At 35.4% G+C, this 27,794-nt stretch overlaps 1 protein-coding gene across 1 annotated transcript; it reads right to left on the reverse strand.

Annotated features, from left to right (window-relative positions):
• Nucleotides 1–1,081: 1,081 nt before the first annotated feature.
• On the reverse strand, nucleotides 1,082–27,649 carry VTA1 (vesicle trafficking 1). Its single transcript, XM_015858344.2, has 8 exons — nucleotides 27,573–27,649; nucleotides 19,808–19,902; nucleotides 17,694–17,821; nucleotides 17,125–17,200; nucleotides 14,897–15,008; nucleotides 10,626–10,802; nucleotides 9,229–9,309; nucleotides 1,082–3,195 (listed from the first exon to the last, which is right to left on the reverse strand). The coding sequence occupies exons 2-8, from the start codon at nucleotides 19,886–19,888 to the stop codon at nucleotides 3,050–3,052; spliced, it is 801 nt and encodes a 266-aa protein (XP_015713830.1). The 5' UTR covers nucleotides 19,889–19,902; nucleotides 27,573–27,649; the 3' UTR covers nucleotides 1,082–3,049.
• Between the last annotated feature and the right edge of the window lie 145 nt (nucleotides 27,650–27,794).

The raw sequence follows: 27,794 nt of genomic DNA on the forward strand, positions 1-27,794 counted from the left end.
AAATACGTAAAGAACTGCAAAAGCTGTTTAACTAACATTTAACAGATTTACTAAAAATTCTATTTTACAAAAGAAGGAAAAGTGGAACATCTGTCAGAGAGCTTTTTTGTTCCTTGATATAAATAAGATTACGATTCAGAGCTCACAGTCCAAATGGGAAAGACCAGCATGCATGTAGGTTTTAATCATTTCAAAAGAGGGATGTGTTGGCTGTAGAGTAGCAGAAATGGCATTCTCCTTTAGATACCAATGTATGCACTGGGAACTTGCTAAAGAGGAACTATGTGTCGATACTCTATCGCTCAGAGTAGCTGTAAAACACATCAGTCAACACTTAGGCAAGCTCACAAGATAATTAACAATGGGGTCACAAATTCCACTGCCTACCACTTATACCAACTTGGAATAATTTCAGGCTGTCCACCTACATACTCCCGCCACTTTTAAACATTTTTTTATTTTAAAAATTTTTGAACAATTCTGCAACATGGGCTTGAATTTCAGGCTATTTGCCTGCCATGCTTAAAACTATCCCAGAGCTGGTACTTAACGGAACAGAAGTGTTTTGCTGTAATTTACTTCAGGTATCAATTAAGATGATAAATACTTAGAATGTGTTGCATCAAACATAAGCAGCTTCTATATGTACCTTCAAAAGTATTTTGGTGAGCTGTAATAAAACTTCTACATTAAAAAATAAAATGGTCAGGGCAAAATAATTTTACGTCAAATATAAATTAAAATGCTAATTTAAGTATTGTGGTATGAAAGCCAGCATTTAGGGTGTGTTTGACCTTACTGTGTTCAGGCAAATTTTACATTATCAATCTTCTAACTACTACTTTATGTTCAGAAATAGTGAGCTTATATTTTCTCTAGCCAGCTACTCTTTAACTTCTGCATAAGCATTTTCATCTCCATTCCAGTCAGAGACACATGCTCTTCTTCCTCTTTTTTTTTTTTTTTTTAGGCTGAAGGTAATACACTTGTAAATGCTCACTTACGTCTTTTTCGTAGCTTACTTTTTCCACTGATAATTCTCCAGTTTCATAAGACTTCCAACAGAAACGTGACCAAGATAGTCTTTTTACACACTTTAATAAATACTTCAATTTAGTTATCAGCTGCCTTAGTTATGTGTTTTAATTTCATATCAAGCACTAAAAAATTTTTTTCATTGAAAAGCCACAAATTAATACACTATTACATCAAAGCTGCCTTAATATAAAAGTCCAGAAGTCCTTTTAACTATATTATAAAAAGATACAGGAAAAATGACCTCCCTTCTCATGGCCTGGGGACTGAATCTGGTATTTGTAAACAGTGGTATGATGCACAAATGAAAGCAACTTTTGATTATTATTATTTTCTTTTTAGTAACAATGGAATACATATGCAAAGTTCCACCTCCTTCATACAACTAAAAAGCAGCTGTTCCAATCACACTGTAATAGAAGAATTTACATGGAAAAATTTATAGAAATTCAGATTGATACCAAAGGATCTATCTTGCATGAAGCACTATACAAAATATAGGCTTACTAACAGGTTCTATACAATGTAATTGTCAAAAAAGTTTCAGACAGATTTATTCTAAACATCCCGATCCAATTAAAATCTAATCCAAACCACTATCCAGATTAGCATGCCATACCAACAAGCCACACCCGTACCAGAAAGCAAACACAAGCAGTTCAGGTGTTCTAACTATTATATCTTGCTTAAAACTACATCAACAAATTTCACACTACCCTTTTCAAACTTGCTGACAGTCAATCTGAGCTCATAAAATAATATCAGCTCAGTTCTAATGCATGCTTATGTTTGATTATATTTTTCTCAACTTTTTGCTTTGAGTTTCAGACACATTTCAAATGCTGCAAAAACAGTGCAGTTACAAATGACGTGCATTCAATCCAAGAGCTTGGAAAGACAGACATATCAGATAATCTGCTGTTAAAAGATATTACATAAATCAGATATACTTTGTGGTGTACTCAATTACTATGTCATGCCAGTTAAAAGACTACTTAGTCTTTTTTTCAAACAGCATGGAGGAATTCTTAGCAACCAAGAGCCCTAAATTAGCAGGAGCACACTGAAAACAGACTCAAAATTCAATTTCCAAGATATTTTAATTAGTTCCCAAGACCAAGTAGCCTCCACAGCACAGCAGACAGAAAGAATGTTAGCTGGGAATACTAACTTTTAGATCCCTAATACCAAAGATGAACCAAATGGTGGGACTGTCCTGTGATTCAATTTATTAAAGAGATGAAACATTTATGAAGTAAGTTCCCCTAGGAGTTCACATTGTTTGGCATCTCTGCTTTTAGTTGCAGGACCATCTCCACTAAATATTAGTACTTTCTCTGAGTTAACCATACATAAACAAAATCATCAGTGTTCACGCAAAGAATCAGTGATCAAGACTGCATGCAGTTGGTGGTGGTTGGGCTGGAATGCAATCAAAATTACTCTTCCTGATGTATTAAGAAATGTTCTCAAATGCATGTATTAAAATAATATACAAACAACCTCAAGTCCTGTTTAACTTTATGTCTCAGATAATACTCAAATAATTTAGGTATGGAAAAAAGTCCTTCCCATTTTGCATATCTGTCAGTCTTCTTTCATGCTTTCTTTTATGGAGGAAGTCGTGAATGTAAAGCTAAATAACTTAAATAATTGTTTGAAAAAATGAAAGCAGAGGCAGAATTTTAATGGAACATTGTTATGTTCAACATTTTTGCAGATTTGCGATTTCCCATACTGATAATCTAAATACTGAAGTATGAATTCTAACACTTAAGCAGTGTTCACGTTACATTCTTCAGCATTTTGCTTACATCAAGCAACTGCATTCATATGCTTCTAGCTCCACTGTTTTAAAAATGAAAACGGAGAGTCCTGCTGACACTGAAAAAATGATTTCGTTGTCACAGGTGCTGAGATGGAGAACTTCTGTATATTTCCACTCCCCTAACAGGTACAGTAATAAGCTGTTAGTTCTTTAGGCAAATGACATGAATCTGTTGAATTAAAGGCTTTATTCTCTGCCCGTAGTCAGTAACTTGAGAGCCTTCTGTAGATTCTGCACAGCAGTGCTCACATCCTCATACTGCAAAGCACTGCCAGCATATTTGCAGTATTTTTGAGCTCTGGCAAAGTCCTCTGGAGTCAAACGGACATCCCCTGCAAAAACATAATTATAACATTATTATATTTTACTTACATTTACAATAATATTACAAAAAAGCAGGCTGATACTTGTGGTAATATTACAAACATTACTTCTTTGCCGCTGGTATTTTAAGAAATCAGAGAACCTTTCAAAACATTGTTTTTTTTACATAATTCAGTGCCTTTCAGAAGTAAGTCAATACCTTTGAGAAAGATCTGTTCTTTAACTAAAGTAGCAAAAAAAGAACATTTTAACAATAAGTTATCTGTAATCATATAACAATCTGCAAGAAACAAGGTATGTGGTTTCTGTCCTACAATATAATTAATTTGCTCTCTTCTTCTTCAGAAATAATACAACCTGTCAGAAACTGTTCCCTCTACATGGGAATAAGTTTTCAATGTGTGGAAGCATCTCACTGAGATGTTTTTGCAGATATTATATTTCTGTTTTATCCAAGTAATGTTCATGCTTCTGTTTTAGGTAAGTTAACTAGAAACAGCATTGATCTTACTACAATTCCCCCTTCCCCCCTTTTTTTAATATTGGAAAAAAAGAAATATTCTTATAACAAAGTATAAAACAGTTAAGTGTCATTAGAAAATTTTCTTGACTTAATCACAACACATGCATTCAGTGTCCTAAAAAGAGTAGTAGGGACTTATAAAATATATACTGAAGGACAACTTAATTTGGAAAATATTTGATTTTAATGAACATATCTAAATAATCATACGCAACACTATATAAAAAAATAGCTCTTCATTTAATAGATTTTCCACATAGCATTTAACAATCAATAAAGAGATGTCAACGATTGAGAAGAAATGTACTTTAAAATGTACTGCAGGTTCTGATATACAATTGGTTCAAGAAGGGCCAAGTTGTTTAAGTACAGCTTTCTCATGGAAAGCAAGAACATGAACATACTTATTCCTAATATCTAATCTAAACTTCCCCCGTCTCAGTTTAAGACCATTCCCCTAGTCCTATCACTATTCACCCTTGTAAAGATTAATTTTTTTATTTTTATTTTTAATGCATACCAGAAAATCATTTATTTTCCCTTCAATAAGTAAATCTGACCACAAAATAACTTTTGAGCATTGAGGCACATGACAACTCAGTGGGCTCGTTTTCACTGCAACGTATATTAGTTTACTGACAAATAAGTGAAACCACATTAAAAGCTCTTAAAATACACAAACAAGGGTAAATATATGTGAGGGAGTACATAAACATGAGTACACACTTAGGTTATTTTGTAACCTAAATAAAGTCACAGACCAAAAGCAGCTGGGGTCAATCTGTGACCACATTACTGAACATCTTTAAGAAATCTGAAAGACTAAGTTCCTCTCAAAGTGGCTTTATGCTGCAATGCCAAAAGAAACTACAAAATCATTCTTTAAAACCAGGCCAAGGCATCAGTCCACTATTCAACTAATTTATTGGAAGGAAGCCTAAATTCACCAGTCTAATCTTATTTTTGCAGTATGAACTCTACTAATGTTTTGCTGGCATAATGATATATTTATTGTGAAATCTACTACAAATACTATTATGACATAACTTGAGGGGAAAAAAAAATAACTTTAAATTTATAAACCAAAGTTTACACAAGGTGTTGATCGTCTGCTGTTTTCGGTGGCCTCAACTCCTATTGAAGCCAGTACCTCATAATGGACAAGTAAAATAGAAATAAAACAGCTGTTTCCTAGAATTCTCAAAATAATGCAAAGTTTAACTACAATGTCTGTACTTCAATTGAAAGTATCGTCTCTAAAGTTAGTAACTACCTTTGGTTCATACACTGTTAAACAGATTTTCAGAAAAGGAAGAACACCCTGGGGGTCTCAGTGGCGAAGAGGAACATGCCAAAAACATGCTCTTGCAAAGAAGTCTGGCTAACAGTATCTCTAGCTACACTGGGAGGAGCATTGTCAGCAGGTCAAAGTAAGTAATTCTTTCCATCTACTTAATACTGGCGAGGCTACATCTGTGCTCAATTCTGGGTTCCCCAGCACAAAGTGAGGCATGGAGAGTACAGTGCAGGGTCATGAAGCTGGTTATGAGACTAGAACATCTTTCATATGAGGAAAAGCTGAGAGAAATGGAATTCTTCAACCCAGAAAAGAAAAGGCTCAGAGGGATCTCATCAATACAGATAAATAAATGAAGGGCATCAGTAAGGATGACGGAGCAATAGGCCCTTCTGGTGGTGCTCAGTGACTAGAAGACAGAGAAAACAAGCACAAACTAAAACACAGAAAGTTCCAACGTGCATATTAGGGAACAATTTCTTGACTGTGAGAGTGGCCAATGACTGCCACAGTTTGCCCAGAGAGACTGTGGAGTCTCCCTACTTGGAGATCTTCAAAAGCCACCTGGACACGGTCCTGGGCAACCTGCTGTAGGTGGCTCTGCTTGAGCAAGGGGGTTGGACCAGATGGACCCAGAATTCCCTTCCAACCTCAACCAGTCTGTGATTTGGGTTTTAAAAATCCCATGAGATGGGAAAAAGCATATTGTACTCTTCCTGAAACTCACATCTGAAATTATTAGTAATCACATTTAATTCTGAACTGACAGACAGAATCCATAACTGATTTTAAAAACAGTTAAGGTTTTAGTTTAAGAGAAAAGTAAAAACAAAAAGTCAACTTTACTAGATATACTAAAAATTATCTTGAGAAAGCAAGGCAGCTTGATATTAACATAAGTATTTAATATATTTGCATCTCCCTGATATCCTTTCCTATTCATCATGTTTTCCTTTTCATGAAATTCTCCAAATACAAGGCAGCTGATTTAAGAATATTTGAATAAAACTAGTGTAATTTGATATATAAATACAGTGACGGCAAATATAATTCATGTTTATCAAAATCTGATTCTTTTTGTCTTTTGGCTTTTTTTTTTTTTTTTTTCCTTCTTTTCTTCTCTCCCATACCAGCACTTGGATTTTCTGAATTATTCTTTAAAACGATCCTTTTAAGATCATGAAAATACATAAAACGCGTTTATTACTTCTGCGCATGGAAAAGCAAACATTACTATAAATGAAACCAGAATGGACAAATAGTTTCTCTATACTATGTCACCTGTGGAAGGAAGCATACAGTAATGTAAGAACATCTTATAAAAACTCTGTGCAATACAATCATGAATGAATTTTAGTGTTAGCAAAATCTAGAGGTAACAAATTTTAAAAATGAATTAGATCCAAGAATTTCATGAGCATATAATACAAAGCTCTATATAGCTCTGCATTTTGTTAGCAGATGTAGTATGCAATGCTTAATTGCATAAGCTTTGATATTTTCAAAAGCCAGTGTAAAGCTCTAAAATCTGCTTTCACAGGACAGGGCACTTATTGCAGAATTTGTGCTAACTAAAATCAAAGGAATACTCTAACTAAATTTTCTTTTGATAAATATTCCAGTCTTCTCCACATAAGCATTAATCAGATTGCTTCTCCCATGTTATGGATCAGAAAGAAAATATATAATTTATTTTAAAAATATACATTTGATCTTCCTACCACAGAGTCTTCCAGGAGTGTGTGGAATATCCTGTTTGGCTATGTCTATACTAGTACATTAAACAGAGTCAGGGAATGTGTCTCAGCACTTGAACTTGACTCTGTACAGTGTTGAACTGCTGGAACAGATTGCGGTTTGGTTTTGGCCCATGACAACTACGACTTTCCCAAACATATCCTGGGCACGATTCATGGTTAAAGCATGCTAAAGACTATTCAGTATTGGCAGCCTTGATGAACTACCTTGTTTAGAAGGTTTAAAAGTTTAATAGTATGGATGTGAGTCGTTTTGTGCCAGCTGCTCTCAGTGTCAAATATTTTCAGGCATGTTTAATTTATACCAATATTTTGTCTAAATCATGGAGTAAATGTACTTTGTATTCCACTGTCTGTATGAGTAAGCTGGAGAGAAACAATTATTTCCCCTTTTCTTCCAAAGGCAACTTCAGTTCCATAGGAACAGTGCTTATCAAGGCATAATTTCAATTTGCAGCCAAGATAGCAGTAGCGTATCTTGCAATTCAGGAACTGGAAAGGGCTCCTGGGTCCCCCAGTTTAGCAAGTCTGTTGTGAAATACCAGCATTTCCTAATCTACTCACAGGAGAAGGAACAGGATATAATGGAGCACAGTATTTTGTGTATAAAAGGGAATCCTTAGCAGTAGGTGGAGAATGACAATGTTATTCTTACTATCTGAAGGCAGGATGTTTTACAAATCATCAGACATGTGTGGCAGGATGGAGACAGACAAGGAACCATGCCTTCCATTGCTCTCAAGATGCTTAATTCTATGCATGCAAACAAAACTGTTACTGACATAATCTAGATACCTTCTCAAGCTCCTCCATAACTGACAGCTTATTTTCTAAGCTTCCACAACAGTGGATTTGCATGAGCCTTATCACCTCCCTGGGTATACTTTTCCAAAACATTCTCCTAAGTTCTAACATCTCATGCTGCTACAAGACCCAAACTTGTAGTGACACGAAAAGAGATGTACGGAGGAGGAATGCAGGCATGCAAATACTCCTATTAGATCAAGTTAAAGATTCATTGCTATGCTGAGCAAGGGTATTAATATTCTAATTATGGTGGAGCAGTTATTATAAACTATCAGAAGCACAGGGTATCTCAATTCATTTCAACTGTATTTATGTGTTTATTGAATCAAGTTATTACAGGATAGAGGGAACAATGTACTGATACACTATTCAGACACCAAATAATGTAACTTTTAATATTTACCGAAGAGTTAAGGTTTAATTCAGAATTGACATTTTTTTCATCTAGAACTAAATATTCAAGCCAAAAAACAACTATGACCAGAATTTTCATAGTAATTATCAAAAAACCTTTTATAATAACTGTCTAGATTATCACGATCAGTTGATTAAGCATGGAAGTTTGCTGCCAAACTTGCTTTTTAACTAACACTTACAATAAAGATTAAATAGAGCCTTTAGCTGTTTTCATTAGTTGTGACTAAAACTCCCACCTCAGCCCACCAAAACTGCAAAGTAATCACCAAGATTAAATGGTTCATTGATTGGTTGGAGGTTTTCAATGAAGTGAGCTAACCTGTAACAAGAGACATTAACATGCCAGACGGAAATAATAGGATGTACCTTTCGTTCTTGAAGAGAATACTAAGCAAATCTGAATATTTCAAAGATAATTATTGTTATTTTTCCTCTTAAGACATTTTTGACAAAAATAGCTCCTAAATATATTACGTCTTCAGATCCTTAAGCATTCTTATGACAAATGACTAAAGTCAAGTTAAACAACAAATTACTATTGTAGCACTCCACTGATTAAAATGCTTTTTCAGTGAAACAGGTATTTTTAAAGACAAAAGTAAAATTCACACAATATAGGTTAGTAGTGACTCTACATCAGAGAAATGACATTTAAAGAATAATAAGCTCGATTAAATGCTAAATCTAAATAACATTATCAGCAATGCTCCACTGTACTATTTTGTCTAATATAAAGTTTACTTATAATAAACAAGCACTGCTGGTACAGAACACAGCAAATACACTGCAATAGAAAACACCACTGGATTTTTTTTATTATTATTTATTAAAATGAACAAATAATTTACAAATTAACACTGAGGAAGTAATTTTGAGGAAAGAGAATGTGTACTAATTACCAAAAACAGAATTTAGAAAGGTTATCAGGAATACAGACCTTGTTGAGTACACCAGAACCTTATCTGAGAAACAACAATGAAGAAAGCGAACAATGCTAGCTTATTGGCTTGAAAAATAAAAAAAAATCAAAAAAAATCAGATAACACTATCAGAAAAATACAGTATTTAGATGATGCCCATTCTTTATAAAATTTATGAATTGTTAGCGTTCTAGTAATGGCGATGTTATTTCTCAGACTTGTTTTGAGTGTTGCAAATTTAACTATGGGAAGGTGGAGGGGGTAGGGAGAGGCACAAGCTGTACATTCATGTGCAGACAATACAAATGCCACCACCTTACCTGCAGCCTGAGCACTGTAAAGGGAAGGATCTACTAGAGGAATATTTTGAGGAGAAGGCTGAATGGTATTAGTTGTCACTCCTGTAAATTAATGCAGACAAATGGAAAAAAGTTATTTCTGTTTATAGACTTCAGAAGTACACACAAAAAAAAGTAGGAAAATAAGAACAGGTAAACTTAATGATTTAATAAGTTTTAACTTCAGCAGTAGATGTCTTCTAAAGTCCTGAAGTTCGTAGCAAATGATCTTAAAACTTACACTGCTGACCAGGAATGTTTTATAAAACAATAACATATATAAATATGTTATATAATATATAAACAATACTGAAGAATTTACAGGCTCTCACTCATGTTATCAGTACAGTATTTCACAGGAATTTAGCTTTCAAGTGTTAAACAAATTAAGAAAATATTAGTCCAAAAATATATTCTTTTCCCTAGTTATTGAGGATAATCTGCTAAGAAACAGTATGACTAAACTCTTTTTACTACAAGTTTATATTCTGTGTCTTAATACTACATAGAGACTACTTTTAAAGCCACATGTCTGCCACCTTATACTGGGCAGCAAGCTAAGCCCTCCCTAATTCCTTTAGAAACAATTGGTGAGAATACAGAAGCCAGATTTGAAAGGCAAATGTTGCTGTTAGAAGAAATAACACAACGGGGTTAAAAATAACTAATGCAAAAAAACGTATTTTAACAAGAAACATATTCCATAAGTTTCAGATCTGGCAAAAACAAACAGTAGAATGTTTACTTAGACAGAATACAGAAAACAGCACCCCCCAGATTTCTCCCCTCTTCCCCCCTCCTCCCCCCCTGCCAAAAAAAACCCCCCACACAAAAAAAAAACCAACTATCTGAAGGATTTCCCTTTGATAAAGCTGTAAAAAGAGCATCCTGAACTTTTAATAGGGTGAAACATTCTTATAATTACATTCTTTAAATAAGGGGAAAGGATGTGTGAGAAATACATCTTGTTCTTTTAATACAAAACTACATCTCAATGATCAAATTTTTATCAGGATTGAAAACAAGAGCTACTCACTTGCTAATCTTATTGTTATGATATGGCAACAAGAGGTGGAGAAGTTGAACGTTCACAAATTATCTAAAAATACAATCTTTTCTTTCTTTTCAGTGCAGCTATTGGGAACAACTACAGCTTTTAAAGAACATGTTTTAGGGCCAAAATTGATAGAAAACAAGATGGAGGAGTGAATACATGTGGCAGTATTTTTCCTATGGCATTTTTACAGTGTTACTGTATGAGGTTGCTTTTTGCCGCAAAATATCCATGTTATTTTATTTTAGATCTGATGGAAAGAAGGCTATAACTGAATTTGCCTCTTAACAAAGGCATAAATTCTTTGCATGTGATAGTAATATACCTGTGTTATGAGGTACTTCAGCGGGAGTATTAGCTGGTGCATGGGCACCTGGTGGTACATGTATGCCAGTGAAATTACTAGTTGGTGTATTGTTAGCTTCATATGTAGATGATGACGATGTTGGTTGATTTGTTCCACTCTGGTGAGAAGATGACCCTGCTTCTTCTCTTTCAAGATCTGTCAAGACAACATAAAACAGAAATGAATCTGACACTTTTGTCCAAACACTTGAAAACTTACGTGCCTTTTATAAACATTCCTAGTTAGCAGAAAAATGGACACCACCACAATGTGATATAGAACATTTAACAAACAAAATCACTTATTTTTGAATTGGAAAAGTCAAAAGGAAATCTGCTTTTGAGGTTGAGGGAGCAGGAAAAAACATGCTTGCACTGTACATAGTACCACAATAAATTACCCTAAATTTCTTGCCCAGACTTAAAACTCTTTATTCTGACCCCTATGTCTTCCTACAGCCCTTATCTGTCTCTTCAGTTCCATTCTGATTTTTCTGTCTTCATATCAGGACTTCTTATTCCATATCTGCAATCTCTTGTCCCATACTTGTATACATCTTACACTACCTACCTCGTGATCCTTTCACCAAGGCATTCTGAGTACCACCTTCAAACTTCCTCAGTGGCTAGTTCTCAGTCTCTAGATACTCCTACGAAAGTGGAATGCTAACTCCAGTTAATTCCCACTACCTCTTAGTTTCCTCACCCAGGATTGCCTAATTTCAATGCTACTTTTTTTTTTTCTTCTTCTCCTTCCTGGTTCTCTCTTCCAACCTACCTTCCGTGTCTGGACTTGTGTATCCTCTGTTTGTGAGTCTGGAAGCTTTCTCCTCATCCAAACAAGACTAGAGAATATACAAGTTTCCTCCTTGTAAATGCCAGCTTCCTATCCACAGTGGATCTGAGATACGACTGCAAGAAAGTTCCCTCTGCCTTAGGATTCCCCATGTACGTTGAACCTTTGGAGAATTCAGCAGTAAAAGTCTAGCAAGCCCAAGTACGTGTAAACTGCCATTTCTCAAAAGCTCAGAACTTGGGCCAAACACAGGCAGATTTTCTTAGAGACAGGAAAAGCCCATCCCTGAGAACAAGGGAAAGAAAAAACACCCAATCTCCTGCCAACTTGTTTCTCCAAGTTTCAAGCCCTCACAGAGACTATCCATCTCATTCTCTCTGATCTCTTTTCAGAAACAATAACAGTGACTGAAATTAATAAAATGAAAAACAAAACTGAAAAAATCCCAACAACTGTAGGCAATGCTGGCCATAGAAGATAGGAACTCAATTGGTTGAAGTCTGGCAATGTTAGAAAAGTAAAAAAAAAATTAAAAAATGTTAGAAGTGTTTGCTATCCTTAATAACAATGCCTGTAAGAGGCAAATTCACAAGAGGGCAATATACTTTTATCCAGGCATACGCATGAAGATCAAGCTCAAATGTTTGCTCATTGTGCAACTGTCAAATGTTGAACAGTATTAAACACAAAAGTAGCTTTGTTTAAATTCATGCTTATTAGGTATTTAGAGTGCCCAAATGTCATCAAAGCGTAGTAAGTATTCTTTCTGTAAAGTAAATATTTAAAATATTACTAATCAAAGATTAAATATTAAGACCATGTTGACTTATGTCCTTGCAGTATTCCTGAACAGTTTTAATAGTAGTGGTAAATAAAAGGCTTTCGGGCTGGTGGAAAAGAATTTTTTAATTCAACAAATTGCTTGTAAGTTCTGTGATAAGGATATCCACACAATTATTGAGAAATATACACATTTCCAGGGAATGCATACTAAAAAATTAGAGAATTAACATCTCAAAAAGCAGTACTGCTCTGTAAAGAGTGACACAATTGCTTCACATTCATTTTCAGCTCCAGTCAAGTTTCTTGTCTTGGAAACTCATCAGACTTTGTGCTTGGATACTTATCTTACTGCTACTATCTTACTATACAAAAAATGTGTTGGACCAACAAAAACAGTGACATCTGCATTTTGATACCAGGAGTTTAGGGGTTGACAAGAGAAGGTAAGTAACTAATCTACATTATTCAGTACATATGGGCACATGCTATCTATGAGAAGACTGTGTGAGATGCAAACATTTTCCCCATTTTGTCTTGATTAGAATGTCTTTATTTATATTACAAATTACTATGCCTTATAGTATACAGCATGTATACAACATGTATTGACCAGAGCAAGGAATCATCAAACGTAAATTAAATTCAACTTCCCAGAGGACTAAAATGAAAACTAACAACATTCATTTTTAAGGAGTCCAGAGATTTATAAACACACATTTTTTGCCATCATCTACTAATTTCATTTTGAAAAGATTTTATTTTCCTCATTGTCCTGTAAAGTCTCTTTCTAGCTTGAGATGCTGATGTAGAATGAAAGTTTCTTTTTGCAACACTGCTTTTCTCTCTCCCTGTTTTGTTTTTATTTCTCCTACCATGTTGAGAAATGAACTGAAAAATAAAACACAAAAAAAACCCCTTTCACTGCTCACACATTTTTCTTTCAACTAGTTGGGACTATAAAGGTTTCCTGAAACTCTGCAATACAAATGTAGAAAGTTATATGTTGCATTGAAATCAGTGATAATATATTTTACTATAACTATACTGTGACTATTCAAGAAGTTTGTCCCTTTAGAAATTAAAATTTTTAATTTGCCCATTAGGATCAGCTACTGCTAAGTGACCTTTATATGTACTCTACAACTTGTATTCCAAATGCATTAATAACTCATGCATGTCATTTTAAAGTTTCCATGGTGGCAATCTGACAAAACATCCATAAATCCAGCAGAACCATACAAAGCATGCCTATGTTAATGTAAAAACATCTCCAAGAGTTACAGTACAGTTTTCAAGAATCACAAAGAAAGTAACACTTTGGAAAAAAATGGTAATTTGTCAAGCTATAGAGACCTAGTTTCACTCTGTTTAAACATACTTTTTCCACTTGCAAAGGAAGGAAGAGAATGAGCAGGCAGAAAGGAATGGGGAAAGTCCAGTTGTACATTCAAACAATGTTTCTTTTCTTCTTATGATGCACAAAGTAAGAATTCACACTTCTTTTTATATTAATCTTTAATAAAACTAATTGGCAAAATTTTTATTTTTTTTTTAATTCCTTGTTGCGTAAAGCATTATGGCCAACTGCACTACAGAGGTAATTTCAAAAAACAAACAGCGAGATGTATTTTGCATTTACTCGCTCCGAAGATAAAAATTATTTACTATATGAAGTATAGCTTAACAAATAGAAAGACTTTGCTGAATTGGATATATTGTAGACTTCCTATGAACACTGATGCATATTTTAGCTCATTCAGTATCCGCATTCTTCTTCGTTTACATGTTACTTGGCAACGAAAGCAAGAGTCCTCACCTTTTCGAATTACTGCTTTTAATGATCTGTGATGTAGACTAAGGTTATAAATCTGAACTCTGTTTTCCCTCCAGTAACATATTCTTCTGCAATTCTGAATAAGTCAACTACTTTGGCCTGCATATTAGGAAAATGACAAGAGACTGTCTAATGCTGCTAAGAACCAGTTCTTGTATACGAGTTGCATAAATAAGTATGTGCATATATATATATGTATATATATATATATATATATGTTTAGCAAAAGAGGTGTAATCTTTGCTTATATTTTTCACAATTAGAAATCACTGTATGTAATCTGGTGAGCTTTGCAAACATCCCTATAGCTATGAACTTAATCACTAAAAATCACCCATTTAAAGCTATAACATCCACTATCAAATACTTTTTTTTTTTTTTTTCATATCTTCTCCACTGAATTCTAAAGAAATTAGTGTAATCTGTCTTACAAAGATGTGGTGATGTTTGCACATGGAGTTGCATCATAGGTCTCGCACTGCAGCTGCACCAGCAGTTAAAAACAAATAAACAAAGAACTGCCTGGAAAAAGATCACATGTTGAAGAAAGACTAATTTTGATGTTTCACTTGAAATACAGCTACGCCAAGACTGAAACATAATGCAGGGGCTATAATCACCATTTCAGTGATCAAATATGAAGGATATCTTTAAGAAGTAAAACACGATATCCAGTAGCTTCGTAGTCAAACTGCAACATGCTCTATTTGATCACAATATTTGAACTTGCATCAGCCAAAACTTCATGTAGCCAATTCACTATCTACCAAGTCAGATTTTTTTCCTCTGTAGAGGAAAGATCCCTCAGCTCTCAAGGAGAAAAAATGGAAATACATACCAAAACTCTCTCCTTCCATTCCAATAGGTCCAGGCTGAGGAGTCTCTCCATTTTTCAAGCAGTTATGAATGTATGCTGCTTTCCACCTGGCATACTTTCTGTGCTGAACATTCTGGAAAAGGTAAACGGTCAGTTATTTTAATCACTCACTTCTTTGATTTAATGCATTCAAGGAAGTAACATAACAGGTTGGTACAATGGAATATATTTTTTCTATTGCTTCTCCTTCCATTTCTGCAATATTTTTGAATCAAGGATATTCCATTGTCATGGTTTTGTAATGTTGCTGTCAATATTCCACATCATAACATCATGTGCAGTATGGATCATTAAAAAAAAAGAAAGAAAAGGTTCCTACTCGTGATCTAGTGGTTAGGACTCCTGGTTTTCACCTAGGTGGCCCGGGTTTGTTTCCCAGTCAGGGAATCATCCTCTGCACAGAACTGGAGAATGAACCTTTTAATGATCCATATTGCACATGATGTTATGATGTGGAATATTGACAGCACCATTACAAAACCATGATATTCATCCACCTTTACATATGCAAAAAGTGCACTTTTTTAAAAGCCTATGTTTTCCTTCCAGACAAGAGACTATTAAAATGCTTGCATTTGATGCTCATTTAAGGGTAATGCATGTAAAGATAACCAGTGAACTAAAACATACATAAAAACAACAGCTCTATTAGGATCTCAGTATGAAATGAAAATGCAGAGATCTTCAGTTGGTACAGTATGTTAGAAAAAGGAAATCAATGATACAAACATCACCTAGTGTGAAAGACAGTGCACTGCATAGGAATTACTGACAGGAAGTTCTTTTTTCTTTATACACATCTCTACAAACTTGATAATTTACTTCATATTAAAATACTAATATGAAACAGAGTGGGAATTCTGATCAACACAAGTACATTATTTTAAATTACAAGGAAGTACTTAAAACCATGAAAACAGAAAGGCTGGTGTAGTTGTGGACTAATATAGTATGTAAAGGACACTCTAGACATAAAATATTTTAATATAGTAACTTTACACTACTTAAACAAGTTGAACATCAGCAAGAAATAAACTACCTGCGTGAAGAGTGATTTTCATAGTAACAACTTCAGATCAGCTGTTCATTGCAAGGCTGCATGTGAGGCATCTACATACAAGATCTATGCATAGGATATATAGACTCTTTACTCCAAACAATGCATCAAATAGTTTGGGATCAACATAACCAGAACCTTGTTATGGCCTTGTAAAGCAAAAGAACTTTCGTTTCTAAAGAAATTCTACTAGTGAAAGAAGAGAATCCTATATCATTCATGCATATGAGAAATAAAAATATTTTTTGATTGGCTATACAGATTTAGTTGGCCTGACAAATATTAAGCACTTATATGGTGCTTAATAACACTTGCTGGCTTTGATGCAGATAGTTAAGTATAGCTGCTTTTCCTTATATATTTTTCCAGGTTTTGACCTTACTTCGGCAGCCTTTGAAAGTTGTCTTCACCAGTAGGTACTAACTTTCTTTATTTCTCTTTCTTTGACAGAAGTTATCAACTATATCATCACTACATTTCCAAAGTGAGTTTTTTATTCAATTAATTTAGCAAATAACACTTCCATTTTAATTCTCAGAACAAGAAATACTATATTAAGAATTGTTTGATTGCAAGTTTTTCGCTAAAGAATGCTAAAACAAATCTGTGTTTCTTCGGTAGACAGTATTTTTGAAATATTCATGTCAAAATGGTCAGACATTAATGTCCTTTCAACTTACTTTTATTAGTGAGATTCATTATAACACCAAAAATGCCAGTTTTAGCTAAAATTGTATTCAATTCCAACTCAGTAATTAGTGGTAAAGATTCTGCTTGTAGGATGAAAAGGGAGAAGGTGGAAAAACTAGGAATATTGCAACATCACTCCCCATAATCATTCTCATTTGACACAGCGTTGTTTCCATGAGGCATTACCAATATTATTAGTATATATATTTTTTTAATATATGAAACAGCCAAAAGAAAACTGTTATCTACTATTTAATATAATTTGAAATGCATAATACAAATTCTTAAGACTTAGTAACGTGAATTTGATTACAGAATTATAATATATCTTCTCTGAAGCTCATATTCATGAGCTACGTAAAAAAAATAGCAGAACTACACCAGAAACTCACAACAGTGCTAGGAAAAGCAATCAACTTACACTGATATTCCTAATACTTACCTCTTCAGAGAGCTCCCCAAATACTGTCAAAACATCTATCAGGAGACTGGCAGTGTAAAAGGACTTTATCATGTTTCTGTAAAAAAAAGAAAGCATTTCACTAACTTGGTAAAATCTTCTTAGGATCACCTTTTAACTACTGGCATTCTAGATTGCACTGGCTGGTTTTAAATCAGTGATCACTAGTATTTTCTTTTAATCTGATGCTACAAAATTTACTTCACAATGTCCATATTTAGGAATATACTGAGAAGTCCAGTGATCACTATGCATAAAGTATTCAGCAATTTTTAAAGCAGGTCATAAGTTCCGCACCTAGTTTCTTGTTTGCAATGTTCAATATTGGACATCCTGTACTATCTAGGAAAAAAACCAGCCAAGTCATCAGTGTGCTGTAGTGACCACTGTAACTCAAACAACATCACGCATCATCACAAATATTTCAATATACAATTTCCATATATTTATCTAAGTTCAGCATCAGTAACAAATGGAGTTTCCTGAGAAACAAATTAACCAGAGTTTGGATATATCTTAATTCTTACAACACAGCAAAGATTTTCACCTACTTATGAAACTGCCCAGCTCTGTCCTCGTTGTCTGCATATAAAAACATTTTCAAAGCATAATTCTCCACATGAGCAGAACCAACAATTTCCTGAGTAATTGCTTCATTATCACCAAATTGTTTTTTCATCTGAAAAAAAGTTGAAAAAAATACATCCATTATCTTATTAGACACTCGCACTTCAATCTAACTCAAACACAAGAAGCAGCTGCTGATGTAGTACAACTGAAAAGAGAAACCATAAACACTTCAACTATTTTTAAGATCTCCAACTTCTAAAATAACAAATGTTAAAAGCAGAATGCCAAAGAGAAAGCATGTTGTTTTGTAGAGCAAAATACTAAGTAGCTCTTCATACTATTTTCTAGTCCTTTTTAAAAGAAAAACGGAATCTTAAAACAAACATAAAGATATGTAACTGCAGTATTCTGAAGGAATAGCTACAGATATTTTCCTTTTCCCCCTTACTACCCAAAAGACCAAACATTCTGAAGCATGTATCACAATTAAGCACAGTTTAAGTTATAAAGTATGGTTTGTAAAGGTACTGAAGGTCAGAGTCATTAAATATCATCTCTTTTGAAAAGTATTTCACAGCAGTACATTACATCTTTCACCAAGTCCAAGCCCCACCTCAACTGATCTAGTGACCTATGGATTTACTGGAATTTTCAGTGTAAGCAGCGTACTTATTTTGAAAGACCTCTTTTCAAAGATGCTGGACTACAAGAATCCCCAGGCTTCCTAATAAAAATCAGCAAAGCAAATAACCCTCTAACAGTTACAACAGGTGGATTTACAGCTTCTGAATAGGCCTACTGTTTGAATATAAGGAAATCTCAGGTCATCCTCAGAGGACAAAAACAGGAACACTGCATGATATTAACCGGTAGTCTCTATTTTGCCAAAAGATTTAAAAACAGTGTCTGAATGGCTGTTATTTTTCAGAGTGAGCATGAGGAAAATTCAATCATGCGAGCTGTATTTCCACAATATTATTCTGCTGTCAACTTTTTAATACATAGAATGTTTTTTTAAAAAATATTTCAGTGGTGAAAAATAAACTTTGTAAGGAGTACTTCAAATCTGTAGACTTTTGTCAAACTCCTACTCAACATACTTTTCAATAATTATTCATTTTACAAATTAAGGCACACACAAAAACAAAATTACACTTCCTAAGTTGCAGGATACATATATTTAAAACAAAATATTTAATTTAATATTTAATTAATATTTAATTACACAAATTTAGAATAGTATGAAACTTCTTGTAAATAAAAGCACTGAATAATTTCCACCTGTATCCAAATAATTTTATTAATTGTAACTATATAATTCAGGATCATTTGTAAGTTTCTGTTTTAATCTCTAAAATAATTAATTATAGCAAGCCACAGAAAGGTGCAAGAACCATTAGAGCAGATCTGTAACATCCCTTTGTGCCCCCTGCTGGTAAAGGCAGACTGAAACTGGCTGCTATCAAATTACTCTAGTACTACTAACACATCAACCTGTCTGTATATTCAGGCTTCCCAGCCCTCAAAACGCTTGTCACAGCTGTCACAGAGACAATCTTATCAGTAATTGAAAGATTAAATTATAGGTTTTTCTGGTTTTCTAATCTTTCATAATCTGAACAAGAGTGACTGAATACTGAAGGCAGATTTGTTTGCTGCAGTATCAAAAGGGATAATATGTTTATATATATTATATATATGTTTATTATATATATATATATATAATATATATATAAATTATATATATATGTTTATATATATTATATATAATATATATTATATATATATTATATATATTATATATGTGTGTATATATATATATATGAATATATATATATATATTCATCATTCATGCATACACACGCACATATATACTAACATACATATGTATATACCTACACAGACAATTTTACCTCCTCCCAGTTTGCCTACTGATTTATTATTATATACAACTCAAATTCTTACAGTGTGTCCACATACAGAACAGTTCCATCAATGAATGATAACAGAGGTAAGACAGCATTTGGAGAAGCTTCATCAGTCATCAAACTACCATCATGAATAATTTTAGAGGACAACGATAAATTCTACTTACAGCTTCCAACTGATCCATAAGTTTAGATAAAAATTTGCGACATTCTGGGGTTTTACTATCAATCTTCATCCCGTTTTGCATTGCATACAAACGACCTGAAAGTAGACAAAACACGGAAATAAAAATATAAAGAGTGTGTGAGTAGCTACTGCAAAACCCACAGCCCAGTAAACAAATTGCATTCCCCATAATACCTGAATCACAAACTCAAGAATGAAGCAACGCATGAGTACAGTGATGCTAAGCACTGACAGGTAAATACAGTCAAACTTTCAGAGATACATAGGTTACTCTGAAAGTATTTGTCTTAGTTTCAGCTGGGATGGAATTGTTTTCTTTGGTGATAACACACTAATATTACGGTTGCTGCTGAGCCAAGGCCATTTGCAGTGAAGGGCCAATGGAGCTGGGAGGGAACAGAATTAGGACAGCTCAATTAAACTGGCCAAAGGGATATTCCACACCATATGACATCATGCAAGAGTTCTGATGCGCACAGGGGCTCATCTCACTCTCTTTTGCTGCCCGGGGGCTGGTTGGGCATCAGTTAGGGATGGTGAGCAATTGCTTGTGCATCACTTGCTGTATGTATTATATATATGTACACAGTCTATTTTTATTTTCTCTAACTTTATCAATAGTTGTATCTCAACCCAAGAGTTCTGCTTTGTTTTTCTGATTCTCTTCTCTACCCCACTGGGAAGGGGGGGGGCGAGTGCATTGACCGTTGTGGTCAAGTGCAGAGCTTAAAAACTGAAATTTTAACTGTACTGAACACTTTCATGAACTATTCTGGCACATCCTAATGCCTCTACCCTTCAAAGGATGTGTGCAAGTGAACGTTAATTGCCTCAGCGTTTTACCACCTCTTAACTTTCAAGTAGCTCATCATGCAATAAAAAGATCCTATCCTCTCCCCCCAAGGAAATATATGCATAAAACCAGTCTGTGCCTGACCTGATGCTTGTTGTGAAAGAAAACACTATATGTTCAAAACCTTGCCTGCATTTTCTGTCCATTATTAGCTTGTCTAATAAAATAAGATCTCTGTATCTATGTTCTGCTGGTAAGTATCACAACTTTTTCTATATTTTTCTATATTTTAACAGCAGTATTTCGTGTTTCATATACAACAGTCAAGCTGATCAAAGCATACATTCCTTACACAGGACAGAAAAGCTAAAAAACTTTTGAATGTTAAAGCTGTTGGGTTGTCCAATCATTTAAAGACTAAAAGAAAAAAAAAAAAAAAACAACACAAAAAACCCACCAACCCAACAACAAATCAAAACCAAAGTACTTGTGCTCTCTAATTCCCACTCTTACACTAATAACTAATGAAACAAGACAGTACCTTCCTATTCAAGTTTTCCATAAAGAATAACCATTTAAAATTCCACTCCAAGTCAAAATTCAGGAATGAAGGCCATGAAGAACTAAAACTCATCATGACCAATGAAAGACTCGGCAAGTTTAACAAAGCCTGTTTTTGCTGTGTAGTTATGATATAATGCTAACATTAAACTACTGATGTGCAGTTATTTATCTTCAGGATCCTGTCACGTTAACATTTAAGTTATGAAGTTGGTATGTGTAAATTTGAAATTATATTCTAAAGAAATCAAAATACAGAAAGATACAGAGATCTGCTTTTAAAGATGCTCACATTAATTTGAGTCTACTGCCAACTGAAGTACCACAATCATACACTGATGCTTATGGTCTTCAATTAAATTCATTTTTAAGTACATACTTTATTGAATGTTTCCCTGAACACATTTCATGATATGATTTAATAATACAAAATTTCAGAATTTACGTAACTTTGCTAGGCCTACAGACTACCTAGATGAGTTATTTCTCTTTGACAGATACAAATATCAGGCACTTTCAGAGAACAGATAATTAGTAATAGACTAATATGAACTATGGTAACATCAATTTTGCAAACCCTTGATCATTACTGGACAGAGATTTCTGTAATACACTGAAGAATGTCTTCATACCTCTTCTAGAATGATTTTATATAAAATAATTGTTTCCATATAAATGAAAATCTCAAGGACCAGTTTTATCATTATAAGAGCTATTAATTTGAGTCTGTTACTCTTCCGTTACATATATATGGACCTCCTCACAATATACCTATCTAGATAGTGAAAGCAAGGTAATTTTTTCCCTCAATTGCATCTCAAAGATCATATTTACAAGACTGTGGCATCTTCCTACTTTATAGGCAGCCCTGAAAAGCCAGACCTCTCCCCTCTTTGGATTTCAGAGGCTTAGAAAAATCTCAGAAACTCCTCCTTGCACTCCAGTGAAAAAAGCAGAAGAGTTTTGAATACACTGAGAATAGAGCTCAGAGAACAAATATTACAGATAATATACAATTTCTTTATGTAAGTCGGTACTGTGGGTGACTTCAAACAATGTTCTCTACACACATCACTTTCCTATTAATAACTCTAGAATCGAGGTGCCAAAACTGGAGGATGGTAATGACCAGCATCCTCCAAGGAGCTCAGTCTTGGCACCAACGGTCTTCAAAATCGTTAGTAGTGACCAAGACCCTCACCAAATTCGTAGATAACACCAAGCTGAGCTGTGCAGTTGATACAACAAAAGGAACTAATGTGATTCAGAGTGATCTGGGCAGGCTTGAAAAGTGGGCCCCTGTGAATCTAATGAGGTTCAACAATACCAAATGTAGGCAACCCCAGACATAAGCCAGCAGTGTGTGCTTGCAGTCCAGGCGGCCAGCTGTATGCTGGGCTGCATCAAGAGTGACGGCCAGCAGGGCAAAGGAGGTTGACTGTCCCCCTCTACTCTGCCTTTGAGAGGCCCCATCTTGAGTACTGCATCCAGACCCCAGAACGAGAAGGACATGGAACTGGCATGAGTCCAGAGGAGGGCTACGAGGATGATCAGAGGGCTGGAGCACCTTTTTTACGAAGAAAAGATGAAGGAGCCAGGCTTGTTCAGCTTGGAGAACAGAAGGCTCTGGGGCGATCTCACTATGGTTTTCCATTACCTGAGGGGTGCTTATAAATAGGAGGAAGACTGAATTTTTACATAGTCTAACAGTGATATGACAAGGGGCTTTTAAACCAAATGGGGGGATATTCAGGTTAAATGTTAGGAAGAAATTATTTACGTAGAGAGTGGTAAGGCACCAAAACAGGTGGCTCAAAGAAACTGTGGATGCCCCATCCCTGCAGGTGCTCAAAGCCAGGTTGGATGCCATCCTGGGCAGCCTGTTCTAGTGGGTGGCAATCCTGCCCATGGCAGGGGGACTGGAGCTACTGATAGGTAAGGTGCCTTCCACCGTAAGCCGTTCAATGATCCTTGGTCATATGGTAACAAAATGATTTTGGAGAGCTTTTCTTCAAGAACTTGAGCCAAAAAAATGCATGTCTCTAATGACCACGGTAATTAACCACAAAAGAAAACAACTAGACTTATGGCAGCTTGATAATTTCTGATACTAAATTTCATTTGTCAGAAGCCAAGGTGCTGAAAAGTCTGATATAAGTACATAATCTGCATTTACGACCTACATTTTTGGTCCCCTTTACCAAATCAAGTAGCAAAAAAAGATCTTTATGTGGCCAACAATGGGAGCATATGCGTAAATACGACAAAAGAGATAAAGACCACAACATAGCACATATATCTAAATGTTAATATTTTAAGCAGAGCTCAAGTCAGTTGCAATTTTTGACACACAAAGACAGAACTGTTTCACCAATCATTAACTAAAGAGGGTTTGCGCTCAGTTTGCAGACAGGACATTTATCTTCAGATTCATAAAGACTTGGCAAGCAGTCATTCTCAGAAAAACATTTTGCCAAGACAACCAGAAAATTTATGTCTTGATTTGTTGCCCTTAATCTTTGTTCTGTAAATACTAAGTGTGGGTGTGCTGGAAGGAATTATACAGTAAGCTTTACAGAAAACTCTCTGCTTTTATATTTGTCACGCAATACCATGTTATTTTTCCTTTGCTAATGCACAGCACAATTTTAGAGTGAGTATTTTGTCTTCAGTACGTGCTAGGCATTCATTCCTAACACACAGTAAGTTATTTCACATTTATATTTGGGTAACAACTGAAGCTCCTCCCACTCCCACTTTAAACTAACCATGCCAACTAAAAATACTGGAGAACAATACATTGATTCCACCTTCTTATTTCTGTCCTACTATCTAGCTTTTAGTTGGTCTACCACAATCTAAAGCTTATTGCTGTTTTCCCCATAATTGATTGTCTTCTAATATTGAAAACGAGGTTTATGTCTGGAATACCATTAATGCTTTCCGTTCACTTTTTCCACAATTACAGGAAACATTATCAACATCATTCCATAATCTGTCTCCATATTTCAATTCCAATTAAGAGATGAAAACATTTTTTACTCTGCAATATATTATTCATTCATATTCTACACCTTTCCCTTCCCACTATCAAAACACTGACAGAAAAAAAATGTTTATTAACTGGTACAGAAAAGCAGCAGCCTCAATACAAACGTGGGCAGCAGGGGACACAAAAACCATGAACTTGGATTGTACTCAAAGAATTTTCACAAAGAATGCATCAAATGTAGACAATGAATTATTCTTGCTCTCATGAACATTAATTTAGCATACCATTTCTGCATGCAGGTTACGAATAAATGCTATTTCTCCACCGCCAACTCAAAGCTCTTTGAAGTAAGAGACATTAAAATAGATTTAACAGTAATAGCACAAAATTTCACTACAAAATCTAAAATAAAGGACAACTTGACTCCCTCCTCCTCTCAAATTCTTTTATAATATTCTGAATCCTACAGAGGAGAATGCACTATTACCAGTGTACTTCAGGGCCAGGTTTCACACTAAAGAAACTTACTAACGTCAAACAGTGCAGCCTTCCTTACTTTTTTGTAACTCTTCAATAAAACTGCCTGTATCACAGTTTAGATTTCTTCAGTAATTATGCAGACCAGGCATTTCTTATCACAGCCTGCCTCCTTGTGTTTGCACCACCACATCTTCAAAGTAAGGAGTCAGACTCACTTAAGTTTGGTGTTAGTTTTTTTTTTTTACTTATTTTATTGACTACAAATCACATATTTTCCTTTGTCTGCACAATCTACGTAGCCTACTTGTATCTTACTGAGTATGAAACACCTACAGTATGACTTCAATCAATAAAATAATAAGAAACATGAAAAAAGTGTCAGGTGGAACAGTACAGATATTAAAAGAAAGTGTTGACTATAACAGTCCTGAGCACTTCATTAATTACAAATTTCTGATCTAAGAGGAGAATCATCTTGTGAGACTACCTTGCACAAATCAACAGCTAATTGACGATATATTCACTTGAATGCCCAAAAAATGGAGTTAGAAGAGTTTGCAAGGAACATGCAGAATGACAAGAAATAAAATGAGATGTTGATTTTCTAGCAGGTAAAAAATTAGATGTGGTAAGCTGCGCAAGAGCATCCATGTTATTCTGTGCTATTTTATTTTACAGACGGAAAGCAACGTGGTAGTTGTAAAACACGAAGCACCCTTACTGCAGCTATTCGTATTGTCTAAAACAGAGCTTAACATCTACCAAATTGTATTTTATTTAAATCAACATAACCCAGCAACATCAAAATGGATGAATCCTGCTTTCTTCCCAAGCTCGTTCCTTGTCTTTATATGGGCAACAGCTGTTTAAGCAGAGTGCCGTGGGCCCAGCTGAAATACCATGTTATTGTCCACCATATAATTACATAAAGATTTGCTGAAGTATCCTTAGGGTAGGAATGTGAAGCCAAAGTACTACAATATCTTCCTTGGGTGGCACTTCTGGCTTATGCTAACTTAATGCTTCAGATGAACTAACTTAAATAAAAAGTGAAAGTTTAAAGCGGCATATGCCAACAAATGTGCAACTGCCATACAAATTCCAATCTATAAGAATACACCTTTGGCATCAGCAGATGCTGAAGATATACAGAATATTAACATGAGCACTAAGTAGTTCCTTCTGGCAATTTTATTGCTATGGGACAGGAAATAATATTTCAGGTTGCAAATACATCTTAGCAGAATTCAGTTCCTTCTGGTATTCAAATCAATTTCTGTAGCAGCTCTTATTTCAGAAAAACACAAGTAGAATTAAAATGCACATAGCCAATATACATTCACACTCAAACAACTGTGCCATGAAGACTTTAACATTGAGAGGAAAAGTTTCAGCTGCAAATGAACCACTTGTGGCAATACTCCAAAGCTATAAACACTTTAACTTGGATCTCCAACCTGACAGTTGCACAGACAGCACTGTCCCATCACAGCTTGTATCACAGAGACCCCTCAGCTGACTGCTGTGCCTCACCACCAGTCTGGCCCTGCCATATGCCTGTTTCCAGACATACACAGCAGAGCTGTGCTGGTGTGTTCCAGCACACAGCTATTCTCACGCTATTTGTAACTGGAAATGCATTAGAGTCCCTCTGAAGCAGATCTGAAAAGGCTCAAAACAATGTTCTTAATCTTTTTTCAAGTGAGAAACATTTCTTTCAGCTCTATGTGAAAAGCGCTGGTTTCAAAACATGACCTGAAAAATATCCTCAAAGCTTTTTCTACGCTTAGATTTACACTTCAAAACCACACATCTTTAGGAAGAAGTAAGTGTTTGGAACTTTAGCGATTAGTAAAAACCTGTAAAAATGTTCATAAATCTGTTTTTATGTCAGATATAAATAAACAACAAACTCTCCCACCTCCAGAAAAAAAAAAAAAAAAAAAATTAAAAAATTGATATGAAAAAAGCAAATCACATAAAGACACACGTCTGCTGGCTGCAGTTTGAACCTATTTAGCTTTCAGGTGTGATGATCAACCATGACAGAAGTTGGAAGTGACTCACAACAGCCTGACACTTAAGAGTCATAAGAGTAATACGAGGTGTAAATCCTCGAGATAGAAAGGCTCACAGCTCACACCCTGATTAAGCAGATTAGATGGGTTAGTCTTTAAGACTTACATAGGAGAGAATGATCTTTGCTCTGTTCGTTGCAATGAAAGTGAATAAAACCGAGCCACTTCTTCCTACTTCAAGAACCCCAAAGAACTACCAGTACTAGCTTGACTGAAAATAAACATTATTAAGGTTAAAGAGTCTTGATTCACAGAATCACAGAATGACCTGGGTTGGAAGGGACCTCAAGGATCATGTAGTTCCAACCCCCCTGCCTGGCAGGGCCACCAAACATACACATTTACTAGATCAGGTTGCCCGGGCCCCGTCCAACTGGTCTCGAACACCTCCAAGACGGGGCATCCACGAACTCCCTGGCAGCCTGTTCACAGCGCCTAACCACTATCCTAGTGAAAACTTCCCACCTAACATCCAACCTAAATTCTTTCCCCTTTCACTTTAAAACCATTTCCCCGTGTTCCTGCGTTATTTGTCAGCCCTTTCGAAGAGTGTTAACGTCCCCTCCTGGGTGTAAGTTCCCCTCAGGTATATGAAAGGCTCAATGAGTCACCCCAGCAACCTACTCTTCTCTTAGGCTGAACAAAGCCAACTCCCTCAGCCTTGTCCTCATAGGGGACAAGTTCCAAGTTGCTTACTCAGAAACTGAACAAGCAGGAGGCCTTTCCAGCAGGAAAAAATCTCTGAAAAGACTCCCGGGTTAGTTTTGTAGACCTATCTTAAGGCAAAATATCTTTGCTCTTTATACATGGGCACAAGCATCTATTTAGCCTTCAGACCTACCCGCTACGACTACTAAGAGGCTTATCCCTGAGTAAAAGCACACAAAAGGGACGCGTTGAGGTCGTCCACCGGGCAGAGCAGGGCACACCCCAAAGAGGGCCCGACCAGCGCCCAGGCGAGTCCACCGGCAAGCAGAAGGGGCGCACTGACCCGGACCACGCCGCAGCCGGGGGATGGAGGAGCGGGGCGGGAGCGTGCTCAGCTGGGCCTGGGGCGAGGCGG

Source organism: Coturnix japonica, chromosome 3 (assembly GCF_001577835.2).
Source record: "Coturnix japonica isolate 7356 chromosome 3, Coturnix japonica 2.1, whole genome shotgun sequence".
Taxonomy (NCBI): domain Eukaryota; kingdom Metazoa; phylum Chordata; class Aves; order Galliformes; family Phasianidae; genus Coturnix; species Coturnix japonica.